Source organism: Coregonus lavaretus, assembly GCF_964263955.1.
Source record: "Coregonus lavaretus genome assembly, chromosome: 7".
NCBI lineage: Eukaryota > Metazoa > Chordata > Actinopteri > Salmoniformes > Salmonidae > Coregonus > Coregonus lavaretus.
The window spans coordinates 46,437,864-46,456,378 of NC_139994.1; the positions used below are offsets into that span (position 1 = coordinate 46,437,864).

Here is an 18,515-nt window from a genome sequence, read left to right on the forward strand (position 1 = left end):
AAGCTTAATGTAATTCGACACGCTCTCATAGACCTCCATACAAAAATCCCCACTTGGTCTGTTTCTCACAGAGACAGATTTTAGGCAGAGTAAATCCTCTCGCTTCACATTTTCCCCTCTGATACTCAATTATGTGTGAATTATAAGTTCAGAAAAGTTTGAGGAAGAAACTTGAGTATTCTTCATGGGTTGATAGATTTACAATAGGACACATTCCATGAGTCTGATATTGATTTTAGAAGAGATTTTAGCTTTGCTCAAAATCCAAATTATGGCATATCCACATGAATATAATTGTGTTCAGGAAAAGTTTATTGAAGTTTTGTAAAGATAGAAATGGAGAAGGTACATAATTCCATAATAAGAAAAAGCATAACACAATTCCAGAGTGTACACTGTAAACAACAGTCGTGATTGCATAGTGCATATAATACATTTTAGCATTCATCTACACAGAAAAATGGCAACTATAGAATGTCATGGCAATAAAAGTGTCATACTGTTTCTGGTTCCCTCAGTCTCATAGCCTATTTGGCAAAATGTCTCCAACTCTGTTATTTACCTTCCTCCATCCATGAACACATCTGACATATCATGCGATCAGGTTGAGGCCTGCTATTCCAATCAAAATCAGTCATCGCTTATAACCTACATCCCAAATACTAAAACACAAATAAAATACCCACTGGGCACACACTGGTTGAATACATTGTTTCCATGTCATTTCAATGAAATTACGTTGAACCAACGTGGAATAGACGTTGAATTGACATCTGTGCCCAGTGGGTAGTTTCATGTTCCCCTTGAACACTAAAATAAATTGAAGATAAAAAGGTGGGATATCCTTGAAATGTCTGTGGCATCCATTAAAAATGAGGATATCAAGTTGAGTATGCAGCATTACAATGATAGTGTTTTTTTCCCACTGAAAAAAAATTGTCATGCCGGTGATTCGATCCTCTAAGGATGATGAAGTACTTCCAAATTACAACAGCACTTTGCCCTCTCTGCAGAGAAAATCCTTTTGACACAATAAACTCCATACTAACACCCCCATTGCCTATTCCTGAAAGGAATGTTGAAAATATGACAAGGCAATTTTGAAAATTGGCACAAGTAAAACAAAACCTTTAGGAAGTTTCCTTCCTATCCAATAGGAGGCAGTATCAAAATTCCCTGCCGTCTTCCTCTATGTTATGGTGCCATGTGAGTAGAGTTGTCTCCCTCTGTTTCTAAGGTAACAGGCAATGCTTTGGCACATGATGATCCCCATATTAAATGTTGTAAACATTACTAGTTCTTTTTTTTAAATCCATGGATCTCTGCAGCGCAGAGAGGAAGAGCCAGAGAAAGGCACTTCTGAAATGACATTAGTGTAGCCTGGTGCAATAACATCTGAGTCCATCATCTCTAGGCAAACATGGTCAGGGTGATCCACTGTAGACAGAGGAGGAGGAGAGATAGAGAGAGAGAGAGATGCAGAGAGAGAGTAGAGAGGAGGGGGAGAGATAGAGAGACAGTAGAGAGAGATGCAGAGAGAGAGTAGAGAGGAGAGGGAGAGAGAGCGAGACAGTAGAGAGGAAGGGGAGAGATAGAGATGCAGAGAGAGAGTACAGAGGAGGGGGAGAGAGAGAGAGTACAGAGGAGGGGAAGAGAGAGAGTAGAGAGAGATGCAGAGAGAGTACAGAGGAGGGGGAGAGAGAGAGAGTAGAGAGGAGGGGGAGAGATAGAGAGAGAGTAGAGAGAGATGCAGAGAGAGAGTAGAGAGGAGGGGGAGAGAGAGCACATTTACTTCATCAGAACATTGCTCATTATGAATAGTGACATAAGAATCACATAACAAGCAACCCCTTTCAACTGTGTAGGCTAGATATGACTGAGACATAACACTCTTATACTCCCATCAACTGAACAAAAAAAAACCTAACAGATGAGAGATAGAAATGTGAGATCTGACCTGGAAGAAGTTGAGTTGTATGACTCCATCAGCATCTGTGTCCATCGTCTTGAAGGTTTCTGTAGGTACAGTAGAGTATTGAAAGTCAGCTAAAACACTCATCTAAATGTAAAGCACCCATATGAATATGACATTCACTATTCTGAACATTGGGATCAAGATCATACATCATTGGCCAATCTGAAACGTCAGTGTAAAATATACCTTATACAGGACATCGTATGGATGATGGATAACTGTACTCACTGAACATGGTCTCCAGCCTAACCAGGCAGGTAACAAAGTTGTCAAAGTCAACTGTCAAGTCAGCCTCAGTGTAGCGCAGAATGATCAGCTGGAACAGGTGGTTGGTCAGCTTGAAGCCTGATGACACAGACAGAGAAAGAACAAAGGCAGGAACCATTTAAAAGGGGTTTAAACCAGCTAGATATGCTTTCATAGAGAACAATAAGTCAAACGTATGAATTTCTATTTTATGTTATTGTCGGTTAGTCAGGTGTCCTTACTATGGCTAAATCAAAATAGTGATGATGCACTACAAAAGAAACAGATTGGGGTTTAAGGGAAGGAGGGACTGTACTGTACCTGCCGCCTCCAGGGCCATCCTCATCTCATAGGAACTCATGGTGCCTGACTTGTCCAGGTCAAACTGACGGAATACAGTCTGGTGGAGGGATGGAGACAGAGAGAGAAAGAGAGACGGAGAGAGACAGAGAGAGAGACAAGGATAGACAGAGAGAGAGAGAGAAACAAGAAGAGACAGAGAGAAACAAGGAGAGACAGAGAGAGAGAGACAAGGAGCGACAGAGAGAGAGAGAGAGAGAGAGACACAGAGAGAGAGAGACCAGGAGAAACAGAGAGACCAGGAGAGACAGAGAGAGAGTGAGAGAGAGACAAGGATAGACAGAGAGAGAGGGAGAGAGGAGAGAGAGAGAGACAGAGAGAGAGAGACAAGGAGCGACAGAGAGAGAGACAAGGAGAGACAAAAAGAGAGAGAGAGAACAGGAGAAACAAAGAGAGACCAGGAGAGACAGAGAGACAAGGAGAGACAGAGAGAGAGAGAGAGAGAGAGAGAGAGACCAGGAGAAACAGAGAGAGAGTGAGAGAGAGACAGAGAGAGGGGGAGAGAGAGACAGAGAGAGGGAGAGAGGAGAGAGAGAAACAAGGAGCGACAGAGAGAGAGAGAGAAAGAGAGAAACAAGGAGCGACAGAGAGAGAGACAAGGAGAGACAAAAAGAGAGAGAGAGAACAGGAGAAACAAAGAGAGACCAGGAGAGACAAGGAGAGACAGAGAGAGAGAAAGAGAAACAAGGAGAGCGAGCGAGACAATGAGAGAGACAATGAGAGAGAAACAAGGAGGCAGAGCGAGAGACAAGGAGAGACAGAGAGAGAGAGACAAGGAGAGGGAGAGAGAGACAAGGAGAGACGGAGAGGCAAAGACAGAGAGAGAAACTAGTGAAATGCTCTACTGAGACTGGACAAGGAACTAATGACGAGAGCGAAGGCTCAGTTCAAGAGAATGATGTAAGTGAATAGCAGAACAGGATTTATAGCTCAGCTCACCAGGTATCGTTTAATCTTCTCCCACAGCACGTGGAACTCTGCCAGTCCCAGTTTACCACTACCATCAGTCTGAAGGACACGGTCAAGGAACCCTGTTTATACAGACAGTCATAGAGAAAGAGAGACCAGACAGAGAGACCAGACAGATGCCGAAAGACCAGACAAAGAGGACTAGTCATGTATAAACATTTGTTTGAAGTACACCAAGGATACATCCATCAGGTTGATCATAGTGCGACAAGCTTCTGGTCCAAATCCATCTGTCTTCAGATCTTTGTCTGTATGTGTGTGTGAGAGAGAGATAGAGAGATAGAGATAGAGAGAGAGAGAGAGAGAGAGAGAGAGAGAGAGAGAGAGAGAGAGAGAGAGAGAGCACAAGAGAAGGAGAGATGATTTATATGCATCTGTAAAATCCAAATCTTTACATATTTCCACTAGAATTCCTGCCTGAAAAGTCAGACAGTGTGGGTCTCAGTTCGAAGGATTGTGAATGATCTCGAGTAGACTCACATATACAGAGATATACAGCGCAATACTGTGTTCGAATTCTATTCCTATGGACTCACGCTTGCTGATGATCCTGTTGAGTATGGTCTGCAGCTCTGTGGCACTGATCTCCATGTCCTGTAGGCACAGAAACAGAAGATGAGGAAAGACTACATTTCCCATCAGCCCCTTCGCCCTGCTGTCCCCTCACTTCCCCTCCCTAGTCTCCTCACCTCCCCAGCCAGCTGTCTGAACAGACTCTTGAAGCCAGCGTCAATCTGGCTCTCGTCCAGCTGAGACTGAAACAGAGATACAGAGGAACGTCAACTCTTCTTTCTTGTTGGTAGGTCTGGTATCGGCATATTACAGTATGGGCTTATTTATCAAACATTTTGGATGCAGCCCTTGTCTCTTCCACTCACCTCTGCAGGAAGTTCAGCTGTGACGTCATCATCCAGCTCCCTAACACAGACAGAAAAGAACACTAGTATCAATGTCCTTACATCAAATGTATCGCCTTTCTACCGTACATAATCTCCATCCTCTCATATTTCCTGTTCACCACTCTGTTTCCCTATTACTCACTCTGAGTTGGCTGGTTTCTCAGAGAAGACCCTGAGGACGAAGTCTCCCTCCTTCTGGGGTTCGAAGGTGGAGGGGACGATTATGTACTCCCCGGCGGGCAGCTGGAAGCGAGAGCTCACCTCTCGCAGGTTGATGAAGAGCTCAGAGCGGGCGCTGGAACCGTGCGTCAGGAAGAAATCTCTCTTCAGGTGGACGCCTGATCTACCCACGTACTGAGAGGACAGAGAGAGCAGGGGGGAAATGCTGTGAGGGAGGTAAACTCACTAACACCTGACCTCTAACCTCTAACCCTTAACCCCTGATCTGCCCACACACTAAGGACAAAGGGCAGGGGAAAGCAGTATGAGTGAGTTAGTTAAACTAGGTGAACCTAATTTAACTAGCGAGGTGGGAAAGCTCTGTGAGTGAATTTGTTTAATGACCTATAACACTTGACCTCTAACCCCTGTCCTGCCCACATACTGAGAGGACAGAGACAAAGGGAAAGCACTGTGCGCAAGTTAGTTCACGTCACAGAAGTTCAGTTAATTGTATCCCTTCTAGCTGAGCCTAACCTCTGACCTACTAGGCACTGTGGGGGAGGTGAACCCTCTGACCCCTGACCTCTAACCCCTGACCTTATGAGGACAACGCTACCAAAGAAATGCGGAGCATGCTACCATGCATCTCCATATGAGACAATTGGCTGTGAGCCTAAGCACAAGCTACATTGACCTTTGAGACATGCAGGTCAATATAGGCCTATTGGCTACATTTCACTTCAGCTATGACACACTGTCCAACAGGTTGTTAATGCACTGTCCAACAGGTTGTTAATGCACTGTCCAATAGGTTGTTAATGCACTGTCCAACAGGTTTTTAATGCACTAAATACCTCTCAAATACAGTTATGCTGTCCAACAAATTTTTCCATTTATTACACAGTTACCTCACAACCCAATGTAAGATAATCCTGGCCAGCAGAACACACATACCTCATTAGGAACCTGTAGAAAGACACAGAGAAAGACAGAAACATACAGTCAATTACTAGTTACTCAAAACACTGTCTTTGATATGTAAAACCCAATAGAAAGAAATAAAGAAAAGGTCTCTTGCCTCGTAAATGGCAAATCCGATTGTCTCCATGTCCTTGCCTTCCTTGCGTTTCTTTCTCCGGTCCTTCTGCATCAGCGCCACCAGGAAGCTGCAATCTGACTGGCCGGCTGTGTCGGGGTGCTGCAAGTCAATCTTGAATTGTGGGTTGATCCAGAATGTGGCTAAGGATTGTGGGGGGAAAAGTTATCAGAATAAATATTTTAATCAACTGTGTACCACTTCTTTATTTCCTCCCTCCCTCCCTCCCTCCCTCCCTCCCTCCCTCCCTCCTTACCAGGGAAGTTTCTGCAGCCCCCGGCCGTGCTGCCCCTCCTCCACTCCCCCTGGTAGACGGCTGAGCTCCACTTCTTCTGCTGGGTGGCCTCCAGGGCGTCTGCTGTCAGGTTACAGATCTCCAGACGTGTAAACTCACGCAGGAAGTCACTGAACGACATCCTGAGAGGAGGGATGGAGAGGGCGAGAGGTAGAAGGCAGGGAGGGAGACGAAGTGACAGTCTGTAATGTATATGATGCAATAACTCACACATACTCTCAAGTATCATACCCAGAGGCCATCAGACCTTGGTGAAACAAATATACACACACACGCACACTCACCAGAACTCTCCGTCCTCACTGCGGTTCTGGAGTCGCCCTCTGACTGACCTGTCCACGCTCTCCCACTCTCTGGAGCTAAAAGATCCACAATGAAAATACATTTCTGACTGTATTCCATATCAACAGGGATAGAAATCCACTCTCACTAGTTATACAGTATGATATGTAATATGACACCTGTAGTAGAAAATAACTCTCACTAGTTATATGATATGTAATATGAGAGGTGTAAAGCGGTGCTGCTGTCTCTTACTTGTCGCTCCAGGCACCAGTCCACTCTATTTCTCCCCAGGGGTTGCGGATGCGGACCAGTTTGGTCATATTCCCCCTGTACACCACCTGATGGAGAGGGATACTGCATTACACAGATGTATAGTAACTGGGAAAATGGCCACCCTTTTGTAAATCAAACTGATGTCATTTGAAATTTGTTTGATGTAAAGGTAGATACATTAGTATTCGTTTCAATGCTGTCTTTTGTGTCCAATTAGATGGATGTAACTATTGTTCTCTCTGTTCAGAACTCCACTAACACATGATGCAGTTGGGGGAATTGACCCCTTAGTGCCACTCAAACCAGAGCAGTCATTGGCTCACCTCGTCGACCCCGGTCACTGAGTAGGCGTGACCTTTCACCAGCTTCTTAAAGGTCACAGCCTCCATGTCCTGACTACTGGTGATCTGGCGACAGAAGACAAGGTCAGGGTAAGCACTTCCCTGTACTGTTTACACCTGCTGTATCCTGTGCACGTGACAACTAAACTCAGCAAAAAAAAGAAACGTCCCCTTTTCAGGATCGTGTCTTTCAAAGATAATTCGTCAAAATCCAAATAACTTCACAGATCTTCATTGTAAAGGGTTTAAAATCACTGTTTCCCATGCTTGTTCCATGAACCATAAACAATCAATGAACATGCACCTGTGGAACGGTCGTTAAGACACTAACAGCTTACAGACGGTAGGCAATTAAGGTCACAGTTCTGAAAACTTAGGACACTAAAGAGGCCTTTCTACTGACTCTGAAAAACACCAAAAGAAAGAGGCCCAGGGTCCCTGCTTATCTGCGTGAACGTGCCTTAGGCATGCTGCAAGGAGGCATGAGGACTGCAGATGTGGCCAGGGCAATACATTGCAATGTCCGTACTGTGAGACGCCTAAGACAGCGCTACAGGGAGACAGGATGGACAGCTGATCGTCCTCGCAGTGGCAGACCACGTGTAACAACACCTGCACAGGATCGGTACATCCGACCATCACACCTGGCAACAGGTACAGGATAGCAACAACAACTGCCCGAGTTACACCAGGAACGCACAATCCCTCCATCAGTGCTCAGACTATCCGCAATAGGCTGAGAGAGACTGAGGACTTGTAGGCCTGTTGTAAGGCAGGTCCTCACCAGACAACAACGGCAACAACGTCGCCTATGGGCACAAACCCACCGTCGCTGGATCAGACAGGACTGGCAAAAAGTGCTCTTCACTGACGGGTTGCGTTTTTGTCTCACCAGGGGTGATGGTCGGATTCACGTTTATCGTCGAAGGAATGAGAATTACACTGAGGCCTGTACTCTGGAGCGGGATCGATTTGGAGGCGGAGGGTCCGTCATGGTCTGGGGTGGTGTGTCACAGCATCATCGGACTGAGCTTGTTGTCGTTACAGGGAAGACATCCTCCTCCCTCATGTGGTACCCTTCCTGCAGGCTCATCCTGACATGACCCTCCAGCATGACAATGCCACCAGCCACACTGCTCGTTCTGTGCGTGATTTCCTGCAAGACAGGAATGTCAGTGTTCTGCCATGGCCAGCGAAGAGCCCGGATCTCAATCCCATTGAGCACGTCTGGGACCTGTTGGATCGGAGGGTGAGGGCTAGGGCCATTCCCCCCAGAAATGTCCTGGAACTTGCAGGTGCCTTGGTGGAAGAGTGGGGTAACATCTCACAGAAAGAACTGGCAAATCTGGTGCAGTCCATGAGGAGGAGATGCACTGCAGTACTTAATGCAGCTGGAGGCCACACCAGATACTGACTGTTACTTTTGATTTTGACCCCCCCTTTGTTCAGGGACACATTATTCAATTTCTGTTAGTCACATGTCTGTGGAACTTGTTCAGTTTATGTCTCAGTTGTTGAATCTTGTTATGTTGATACAAATATTTACACATGTTAAGTTTGCTGAAAATAAACGCAGTTGACAGTGAGAGGACGTTTCTTTTTTTGATGAGTTTATGACATAATCTAACAAGTCTGAGTACTGACATCTATGGAGCAGCCCAGCAGCGATCCTCTCTCCACGGCCCGGCTGATGATACTGTAGAGGTCAGAGGGTGCTTTCCTCAGCTCGTACATCTCCGTCACCCCTCCTGTGAAGTCCTCAAAACCCTCTGACGTGCTGCCTCCCGACAGGGCCTCGTAACAGCCATTCAGCCTGCAACGAGGGTGGACAACTCTGTGTCAAAAGACTATTTAAAAACATAAATCTCTGTACAATATACACACAGGACATATACATATAGACATCATTTTACATAATTCGACGTAATTTTTATTTACATTTTGGTCATTTAGCAGACGCTCTTATCCAGAGCGACTTACAGATATCATAACCCATACCAACATATACAGAGTGAGAGAAATGCAAAGCCCATATATACATTTCAATCCTTCTAACCACCCTCTTCTCCTCTCTTTTTCTCCTTTCCTCCCATCCCTCCTCCCTCCTTACTTGGCGTAGGCTTTCTCCAGCAGGGCGCTCCAGAATTCTCCTCCCTCGGCAGAGTGGACAAACAGCAGCTTCCCATCCTTCACCGGCAGCCTGTCATCGATCACCACCTCCATCCACTCCCCATACTGCCAGAACTACAAAACACAGACAGTAGGGAGACTATCAGAACTACAACACACAGACCGTAGAACTACAAAACACAGACCGTAGAACTACAAAACACAGACCGTAGAACTACAAAACACAGACCGTAGAACTACAACACACAGACAGTTGAACTACAACACACAGACAGTTGAACTACAACACACAGACAGTAGAACTACAACACACAGACAGTAGAACTACAACACACAGACCCTAGAACTACAACCACAGACAGTTGAACTACAACACACAGACAGTTGAACTACAACACACAGACAGTAGAACTACAACACACAGACAGTAGAACTACAACACACAGACAGTAGAACTACAAAACACAGACCGTAGAACTACAAAACACAGACCGTAGAACTACAAAACACAGACCGTAGAACTACAAAACACAGACCGTAGAACTACAAAACATAGACAGTAGAACTACAACACACAGACAGTAGAACTACAACACACAGATAGTAGGGAGCTCAATATCACCACCTCCACCCACTTTCCAACCTGCCACTGCAATCCGAATAGGGATAGGATGAAGTGAGATGCAGCTAAGCACTGATTTAAGGTCAGTTTAACATTTACTGCCTTACTTTGCACAAGCACCTAGAACGAATACATTGAAGACATTTACATTTGACATTTCAGTCATTTAGCAGACGCTCTTATCCAGACAAGCTCTGATTTCCCCTCTAATGGTGAGGGTGAGCTGATCCCAGAACTGTGCCTAGGGGTAACCTCTAACCAGAGCGGAGTGTTTAGTCACTTACATCCAATGACCACCAAGGGGCAGAGGTGGCATTAGAACAATCTCATCATAGGGCTCAACAGCGAAGAGGGAGGAACTAAGACTGAGTTAACAACCACAGGAATTTATGGCCAGATCTTGAGCAATCACGCTGTGAATACTCCTTCCATTATTCAGGGGCTCCATGTATCCTGCCTACACCACTGTGATGTTAGTATGCTTTCAAAAAGGAGAAATACAGGCTGTCCAATAATGTATGTACCATTCTCCTCAGCTGCATGTAGTTGACTGATGCAGACCTACGGCAAGGCAATATAACTCCACCACCACCAAATCACATCAAGGACACCAGAACATTATATAGAGTTTTAGGTATATGGCTCTGGGATACACAAATGTAACAATACTAAAGTCATTTTTCTCAAGCTTCAAAACCAGCAGTTACAATGACACCTAATTAGATTCACACTGTTCTGACTCGTGACTCCCAAACAGTGGCAAGGGGAGGAGATGTAGAGCAGTCCTCTGTAGCTCAGCTGGTAGAGCACGGCGCTTGTAACGTCAAGGTAGTGGGTTCGATCCCCGGGACCACCCATACACAAAAAATGTATGCACGCATGACTGTAAGTCGCTTTGGATAAAAGCGTCTGCTAAATGGCATATTACATTACATTACATTATTACAGCAGAGAGCCACAGCTGAGCTGTTATTTTGTGTGTGTGTGTGTGTGAGACAGAGAGTGATGTATGGTTAATTTTGCATGCTCTGCAAGGCTAAAGGGACTGCTGGGACTGTGCGGTCGGGTCACAGAGTACGGTCGACCGCAGAACAGGATCATCCGACCGGCTGGGTTGACACAGAAGTATCACAACACCCCCTACCCCACCAACACACACAGAGGGGGAACCAAACTATGAGCCACTGTCTACTCTGTTAGCCTTTATGGGGCAAATCCTACATTGATGTCAAAATTTGACGTAGGTGGAAGTTAAGATTCGACCCTATCATAACTATATCTTACAGTATCTATTTAGCAGAGTTGGGGTCTGTTCCATATAAACTCCAATCAATTTGGGAACTGAATTGCATTCCAGTTCAACGGACAGGAGAATTGAACTGAAATTGACCCCAACATTATCACAACAATATCTGATATAAACACACCAGTGCTGGCTACAAGGAAAGTAAACCAAATAACTACATCTGTGTAGCGAGCTTGAGTGAGTGTAATCTGTCTTAGAGCCGCAGTACTTAAACTGCGCAGTTCATTTACCCTTTCAATTTCTGATAAGAATATCAAGAACCTAGAGATTTCAAAACTGAAAATTATAGGCATACTGTAGTCTGTTTTAAAATACAGGATTTGTTTAGTCTCACAGCTCATCTCTGCGCCTAGCTAAGCTACCTACTGCATTCCCAGAGTCTGCAGTGCAGCACAGCACAGCTCCCCTTTTGTCTGGTTAAACCAATAAGAACATCCAATTACATTTGGGAGGATGAGTCACCCAGGCTTATGAGATCTGGCACAGGATCTCAAAAGAACACTGTATTATTGGGTTTAGACAGTGTTTGTTCTTGGTTTTACTATCTTTGTGGATAGTATAACAAGTACAATTCTGACAAGTGGGGACCCACTTTCACCGGGTCCCCACAGAGAAAAAGGCTATTTTAGTGTGTTAGTAGTGTACTTCTGTGTGGTATGCAATTGTTATAGTACTGTGTTTGCATTAATGCATGTGTTGATGATGGGTGTGCTGTATTTAGCTTGGCTGCCTGCTGCTCAGTGTAGCAGCAGTAATGGTTACTCTGAATGACTGGGCAGTGGACAGTGGTCAGCACTATGCTAGCAGGCTCCGTATTGGCTCACGTCTCTGTGTGTGTCTCTCCATCTCTGTCCTGGCACCCTGGCCCCCAGCTGAGTCTGACTCTATTAATGTGGGCATGTGGCTGCCATCAAAGGGTTCAGTGAGAGGAAGGCTGAGTGAAAGTGAGGGCCGCTACAGTGGGCACACACACGGGTTAATCATGTGTAACGTCCACCTGGTCGCCCATGCATGGGGACGTCCATTTAGAGGGCAACTGTGGTGCTGCTTTAAGGTCCCAGAGCTGAGTCCTATACAGAGATTGATAGGTGTGTCTCTGTGTCAGAGGATTGGTTTTGTGTACAATGCAAAGGTCATCGTGATAAGGCCTGGCAAAAGCAGGAAGCTTGCCCCCCCACCCCCCCCCCCCGAAATACACACACACAAACACACATTAGGTTGGAGATGCTGGAGCAGAGGGCAGCCGCAGTGCTGCGCCCAATGAGCAGTTTAGAGGGTGAAGCTCACGGGAATATCGCCGGTATGTGGCACCTGTATATTATTATACACTACCAGTCAAAAGTTTGGACACACCTACTCATTTCAGGGTTTTTCTTTATTTTTACTATTTTCTACATTGTAGAATAATAGTGAAGACATCAAAACTATGAAATAACACATATGGAATCATGTAGTAACCAAAAAAGTGTTAAACAAATCAAAATATATTTGAGATTTGAGATTCTTCAAAGTAGCCACCCTTTGCCTTGATGACAGCTTTGCACACTCTTGTCATTCTCTCAACCAGCTTCACCTGGAATGCTTTTGCAACAGTCTTGAAGGAGTTCCCACATATGCTGAGCACTTGTTGGCTGCTTTTCCTTCACTCTGCTGTCCAACTCATCCCAAACCATCTTAATTGGCCTGAGGTCGGGTGATTGTGGAGGCCAGGTCATCTGATGCAGCACTCCATCACTATCCCTCTTGGTCAGTTGCCATGTTGGTTAAGTGTGCCTTGAATTCTAAATAAATCCTTGACAGTGTCACCAGCAAAGCACCCCCACACCATCACACCTCCTCCTCCATGCTTCACGGTGGGAACCACACATGCAGAGATTATCCGTTCACCTACTCTGTGTCTCACAAAGACACAGAGGTTGGAAACAAATATCTCAAATTTGGACTCATCAGACCAAAAGGACAGATTTCCACCGGTCTAATGTCCATTGCTCGTGTTTCTTGGCCCAAGCAAGTCTCTTCTTACTATTGGTGTCCTTTAGTAGTGGTTTCTTTGCAGCAATTCGACCAAGGTCTTCCGAGTGGCGCAGTGGTCTAAGGCACTGTATCGCAGTGCTAGCTGTGCAACTAGAGATCCTGGTTCGAATCCAGGCTCTGTCGTAGCCGGCCGCGACCGGGAGACCCATGGGGCGGCGCACAATTGGCCCAGCGTCGTCCAGGGTAGGGGAGGGAATGGCCGGCAGGGATGTAGCTCAGTTGGTAGAGCATGGCGTTTGCAACGCCAGGGTTGTGGGTTTGATTCCCACGGGGGGCCAGTATGAAAAAAATAATGTATGCACTCACTAACTGTAAGTCGCTCTGGATAAGAGCGTCTGCTAAATGACAAAAATGTAATGAAGGCCTGATTCACACAGTCTCCTCTGAACAGTTGATGTTGAGATGTGTCTGTTACTTCAACTCTGTGAAGCATTTATTTGGGCTGCAATTTCTGAGGCTGGTAACTCTAATGAATTTATCCTCTGCAGCAGAGGTAACTGGGTCTTCCTTTCCTGTGGTGGTCCTCATGAGAGCCAGTTTCATCATAGTGCTTGATGGTTTTTATGACTGCACTTGAAGAAACTTTCAAAGTTCTTGAAATTTTCCGGATTGACTGACCTTCATATCTTAAAGTAATAATGCACTGTCATTTCTCTTTGCTTATTTGAGCTGTTCTTGACATAATATGGACTTGGTCTTTTACCAAATAGGGCTATCTTCTGTATACCCACCCTACCTTGTCACAACACAACTGATTGGCTCAAACTCATTAAGAATGAAATAAATTCCACAAATTAACTTTTAATAAGGCACACCTGTTCATTGAAATGCATTCCAGGTGACTACCTCATGAAGCTGGTTGAGAGAATGCCAAGAGTGTGAAAAGCTGTCATCAAGGCAAAGGGTGGCTGCTTTGAAGAATCTCAAATATAAAATATATTTTGATTTGTTTAACACTTTTTTGGTTACTACATGATTCCATATATGTTATTCCATTGTTTTGATGTCTTCACTATTATTCTACAATGTTGAAAATAGTTCAAATAAAGAAAAACCCTGGAATGAGTAGGTGTGTCCAAACTTTTGACTGGTACTGTATATTATCGTATAGATGGTCAAATCAGAAACAGGAAGTGAGTGTGTGATGACCTGGAAGTGGAAGATGCCAGTGTACTGGCCTCCAAAGTCCTGACCATGAGGCACCACTCTGTGGAGAAGGTTGTCGTTCAGAGTCAACGAGGCTATGGCTGCCAGCAACCAGCAGTCACCTGAAACACACACACACACACACACACACACACACACGCACACACACACACGTACACAAGCAGGCACACACACAAAATATTACATCAGTCATAGGTAGACTGTGTTAATGATATCAATGCATTGTATCAGTCCCTTAGTCGTTTGAGTTTTTTCTGACCGCCTGGAAATACTCTGGCCGCTAGTCATAGCATACAAGTAACGCCAAGAGTTTTTCCTGATCTAGTAACACGGTAAGGAAAAACTCCTGGCCCTGTTCATCATTCATCTCTTCAAAAGTTCCCAACTGTTCTTCTTTTGAATAATTTCTAGCCTCAAGGCTAGGTGAAGCTAACTGACAACAACATGTCATCTTACACATGACTTATTCATTACAGATAGATACTGCAGTCTGTTCCTCACTGCTGTGGGAACGGAGCACTTCAGGCTTAAGTGGTGAAACCTTGAATGCACCTCATAAGGAAACCGTAAAGAGAGAGGGTTCAGAGCATCTGTTAACACACACTTCATCCTGACGCTATGAAACCTCCAAGGAGTGTGTTTGAATTTGAACTGTCTGGACCTATGCTGATTCAATCACTAGACCTACCGTAACTCTAAGAGAAGAGGCTATATAATACAATGCCCATGCAGGGTAGAGGCATAGGCTCAAAAGCCCACAGGAGACACCATGGTTGGGTTCGGCATGCTGTTCTGTTAGGTTGCTTCCTGTTATTTTGAAGTTCTTGTGGAAAACAGTAGAAAATGTATGCAAATAATGTATATAAGTAATGAATGTTAATAATGACTGTGAAAAATGAAAGAAGCAGTACTACAATGTGACGTCATCTATAAATATGGGTGAATGCCTATTGTTATCCAAACGCTGACCAAGGCTGTCTGCTACTGCTAAAAATACATTCAAACTTAAAGAATATTCCAGTGAGTGCAGGTTTTTTCCTTTTCTCGGATGTATGCCTTTTGAATCCGGCACCCAAATACTTTTTGCTACTAAACACTTTAGAGTTGAGCACGCCACTTCCTCTTTCTGGGCTTGGCATGCCCCATATTTAAGAGAGGTAGGCAGCTCTCTCCCAGTTAACTCAGCATTTTATTCAGTACCAAGCGATGAGAAGACTTTCAAATCAACCATTCAGCTCAGTGTTTAGTATGTGATACAGTACCAGGCAACATGTATACCTTTCCTATGTTTACTGTAGAGGTGGTATAGTACCAGTGCATGTCAGCCAGAGGGAGGTTGTTCATTTGTTTAAAGATGTGAGAAAGCAGAGCAGAGTATACATTATGCATCCCCTACAGTGTTTAGAGGAAAACACAACACAAGAGTACCAAGATAGCAATCAAATCTCTGAGCTTACCAAAAGGCAGCATCCTAATCACACACAAATCAAATAAAATCTCTCTCTCTCTCTCACTCACTCACTCACTCACCTAAAGCTCCCTGGCAGATATCAGTGCGAGTGGCTCCATCCACTATGAACTGGGGACGGGTACAGATCTCCTGTAAAAAGAAAGAGAGAGGGGGAGAGAGATGGGGAGAGAGAACAAAGAGAGAGGTAAGATATGCAAGGTTGTTGTTGCTCACAAACATGCACATACACACACAGCAGTGACAGGTAGGCCGACATTTCACTTTTTTATTTCACCACAGTGTTGACACTGCAGCACTGGTAATCCCTGTCATCCTTGTTGTCATGGCGAACGGAGTCCTCATCAATCACACAAGTGACTCATAGAATATATTATAAAAACAATAACTCTTTGGATGAGACATTCCTGCTAAACTATAGAGTAATGCATCTACTCTCTCCGCCTCCCAACCATCCCTCATCCACAGTTAACTCAACACAGAACAGCGTGAGAGCTAGTTAGCTAAGCTATGAAAAGCTCTTTCCGCATTTTGAGCTGCAGAGAAGCGCAGTACGGTGTTTGTTCTCTCCAGGGATGTCAATAATACAGTTCTGAGGGGCGAGGTGCTGGAGGAGATGCATTATGGAAGAGAATGAGGAGAGACAGAGTGTGAAGAGCATTAGGATAGACAGGCACGTCACACGAGTCATCTGAGAATAGTCTTTAGTCTTATATAATACTTATAGGGCGCCTTTAAGGATCAGGACTAAGATTCATCTCAGTAAGGTTCAGATACGGTCTAGGTTCAGTAGGTGAGTTTTTCCTGGTCAGGTAATATGCTCGGGTTAAACTACAAGAGGCTCAGTAAGTATAAGGAACAGGCAGTCCTAGCCGCAGTATCATCTCACCGTAGGTCTCATCCAGCGTACTCCCTGGGTCTTGGAGGAGCGTGGTCCCAACTCATTGAACCCCAGAGAGGAGGCGGCGCAGGGGAACAGGCTGTCCTCAAACAGGCTGCGGCTCTGGAGGCACCGGGCCCTCAGCGACTCAAAGTCCTGTCCCTGGAACTTGACTGCATTGTGGTTCTGGCCCAGACCCTCGTCCCGGTCCCACTGGCTCCGCAACTTGGCGGCCATCCCTGACGCATACACCTGCTCCATTCTCACCTCGCCGTAGTCGTAGTTGGCTGTGGCAGAGGTCAAAAATCAAAGATAATCCAGGGAGCCAGTCAGGGAGGAGGTTAATGGCTGACGTCCAATTAGGAATCAGACAGAGAACAGCGACAGCCAATTATGAGGTGTGAATTGTAGATGAGGTGGTGATAATAGGCTGTGACAGGCAGATGACTTAATGGAGAGCAGTGACAGTCCTAGTCATGTAAAAAGTGACAGAGTGGGGACTGGAAGATGGGCTCAGAAGGAAGACGTTTTCTTCACAGCACCAGGCAGATCTCAGAGCCACGGCAACAATATAAAACAATTCACTGATTGGCTGGCTGTACCTTTAGCAGACAGGGCTCAGAAGCCAATAGAATGAGATGAGATTCAGCGAGTTGGCTGTACCTTGCTGTCCCACCAAAAGCCCCTGGAGAAGAAAGAGAGAGAGAGAAATTAGTGAAATTCAAAACGCATAAATATCTGCTCATGTCTAACTCCTGTAAGAATCTATACTTCATTCAAATACAGCCTGTACAGCTCTGTGCAGCACGGACAAAAGAAACAAGATACACATAGCTTGAGAGAGTTAGCAAATAGCACATTGCCCCCTTCCCCCTGCCTCCTATAAAATGTCAACCGGCCGTGCACGCTATCTAGCAGGAGGATTCCACTGGGATTACTCACAATAATAGTCAATAATGTTCTGAGAACCATATGTTTCTTAAAGCTTGGTGAGAGCGTGGTTGTCCTATGGTTATTTTGCATGCAACCTTCCCACAACTTTCTGTGAATGGTGCAGATTACCCAGCTAGCACATAACCTTCTGAGAACTATATGTTTCTTAGGTGGGAATTTCAGTACTTCAGCATAACGTTTCCTACAGGTTTCCTGATGGTTCTATTTAAAGTAATGTTCTCAGAACGTTCAGAGAACGTTCAGAAACAACGTTCTTCTTCTCTATCTTGTTAAGTGTGTTCAGGTGTGTTGGCCGCGCCTCCTAACTGGCCACACCTGATCTTAATGAGTGCGTGTTTCCTTTGAAATGGGGTCTGTTTTAATAGACAAAAATTAATAGCTTTCTAACAGTAAAATAAATATGGCATGCTAGCTCCATCCTGGTGGCACAGTGGACTAATTCCATGGATAGAGAACAGAATATTACAGGTTTGAATCTCACGGACACGGTGCCACAATAAAAAAGAAATGTGTTTGCATGATTAATGCCTAAGAAAATGTATTTACATGTGTCCTATCTGTGCTTGGAGTTCAAACCAGTTAACCCAAACTAAGCTAGCAGTGTTATTAAAAGTCTTATTGAAACATGTTCTCAGAACGGTATTTAATTACCTTAAAATAACCTATAATTTCCATTCTCAGAACGTTAATAAAAACTCCCAGGAAAACTTTCAGGGAACCATAGTAAAACGTTCTCAGAATGTTTTAAAAACGTATGGCTTCGTTCCCAGAACAATGGGAAACCAAAAACGTACGTTCCCAAATCTTCCAAGGAACTAAATGTGCTAGCTGGGTTCTATTCTGCAAATGTAAAACTCTCTGAATGTATTGCATGGAATTTGTACCACAGGAGGTTGGTGGCACCTTAATTGGGGAGAACAGGCTCGTGGTAATGGCTAGAGCGGAATCAGTGGAATGGTATCAAATACAGTAAACATGGCCATTCCATAGACTCCATTCCAGCCATTATTATGAGCCATCCTCCCCCCAGCAGCCTCCACTGATTTGTACTGA

General features: G+C 44.8%; 1 protein-coding gene across 1 annotated transcript; it reads right to left on the bottom strand.

Annotated features, from left to right (window-relative positions):
• Positions 1 to 294: 294 nt before the first annotated feature.
• Positions 295 to 17,304, bottom strand: LOC311132832 (calpain-1 catalytic subunit-like). The gene is made up of 21 exons (XM_084166184.1): positions 16,518 to 17,304; positions 15,691 to 15,760; positions 14,143 to 14,261; positions 9,012 to 9,145; positions 8,546 to 8,714; positions 6,884 to 6,967; positions 6,540 to 6,625; positions 6,287 to 6,361; positions 5,964 to 6,124; positions 5,690 to 5,850; positions 5,566 to 5,577; positions 4,592 to 4,803; positions 4,429 to 4,468; positions 4,240 to 4,305; positions 4,087 to 4,144; positions 3,734 to 3,798; positions 3,521 to 3,589; positions 2,543 to 2,621; positions 2,204 to 2,320; positions 1,958 to 2,016; positions 295 to 1,437 (listed from the first exon to the last, which is right to left on the bottom strand). Exons 1-21 carry the CDS (start codon positions 16,767 to 16,769, stop codon positions 1,411 to 1,413), a joined length of 2,115 nt encoding a protein of 704 aa, XP_084022310.1. The 5' UTR covers positions 16,770 to 17,304; the 3' UTR covers positions 295 to 1,410.
• Between the last annotated feature and the right edge of the window lie 1,211 nt (positions 17,305 to 18,515).

What these genes read in the sequence shown, in the direction of transcription:
- LOC311132832 (XM_084166184.1), bottom strand. Translation starts at nt 16,769, where the DNA reads ATGGAGCAGGTGTATGCGTCAGGGATGGCCGCCAAGTTGCGGAGCCAG. An exon ending in TACGCTGGATGAGACCTACG is followed by an intron (nt 15,761 to 16,517) that starts GTGAGATGATAC and finishes TTCTTTTTACAG; the next exon opens with GAGATCTGTACCCGTCCCCA. An exon ending in CAGTGACCGGGGTCGACGAG is followed by an intron (nt 6,626 to 6,883) that starts GTGAGCCAATGA and finishes CCTCTCCATCAG; the next exon opens with GTGGTGTACAGGGGGAATAT.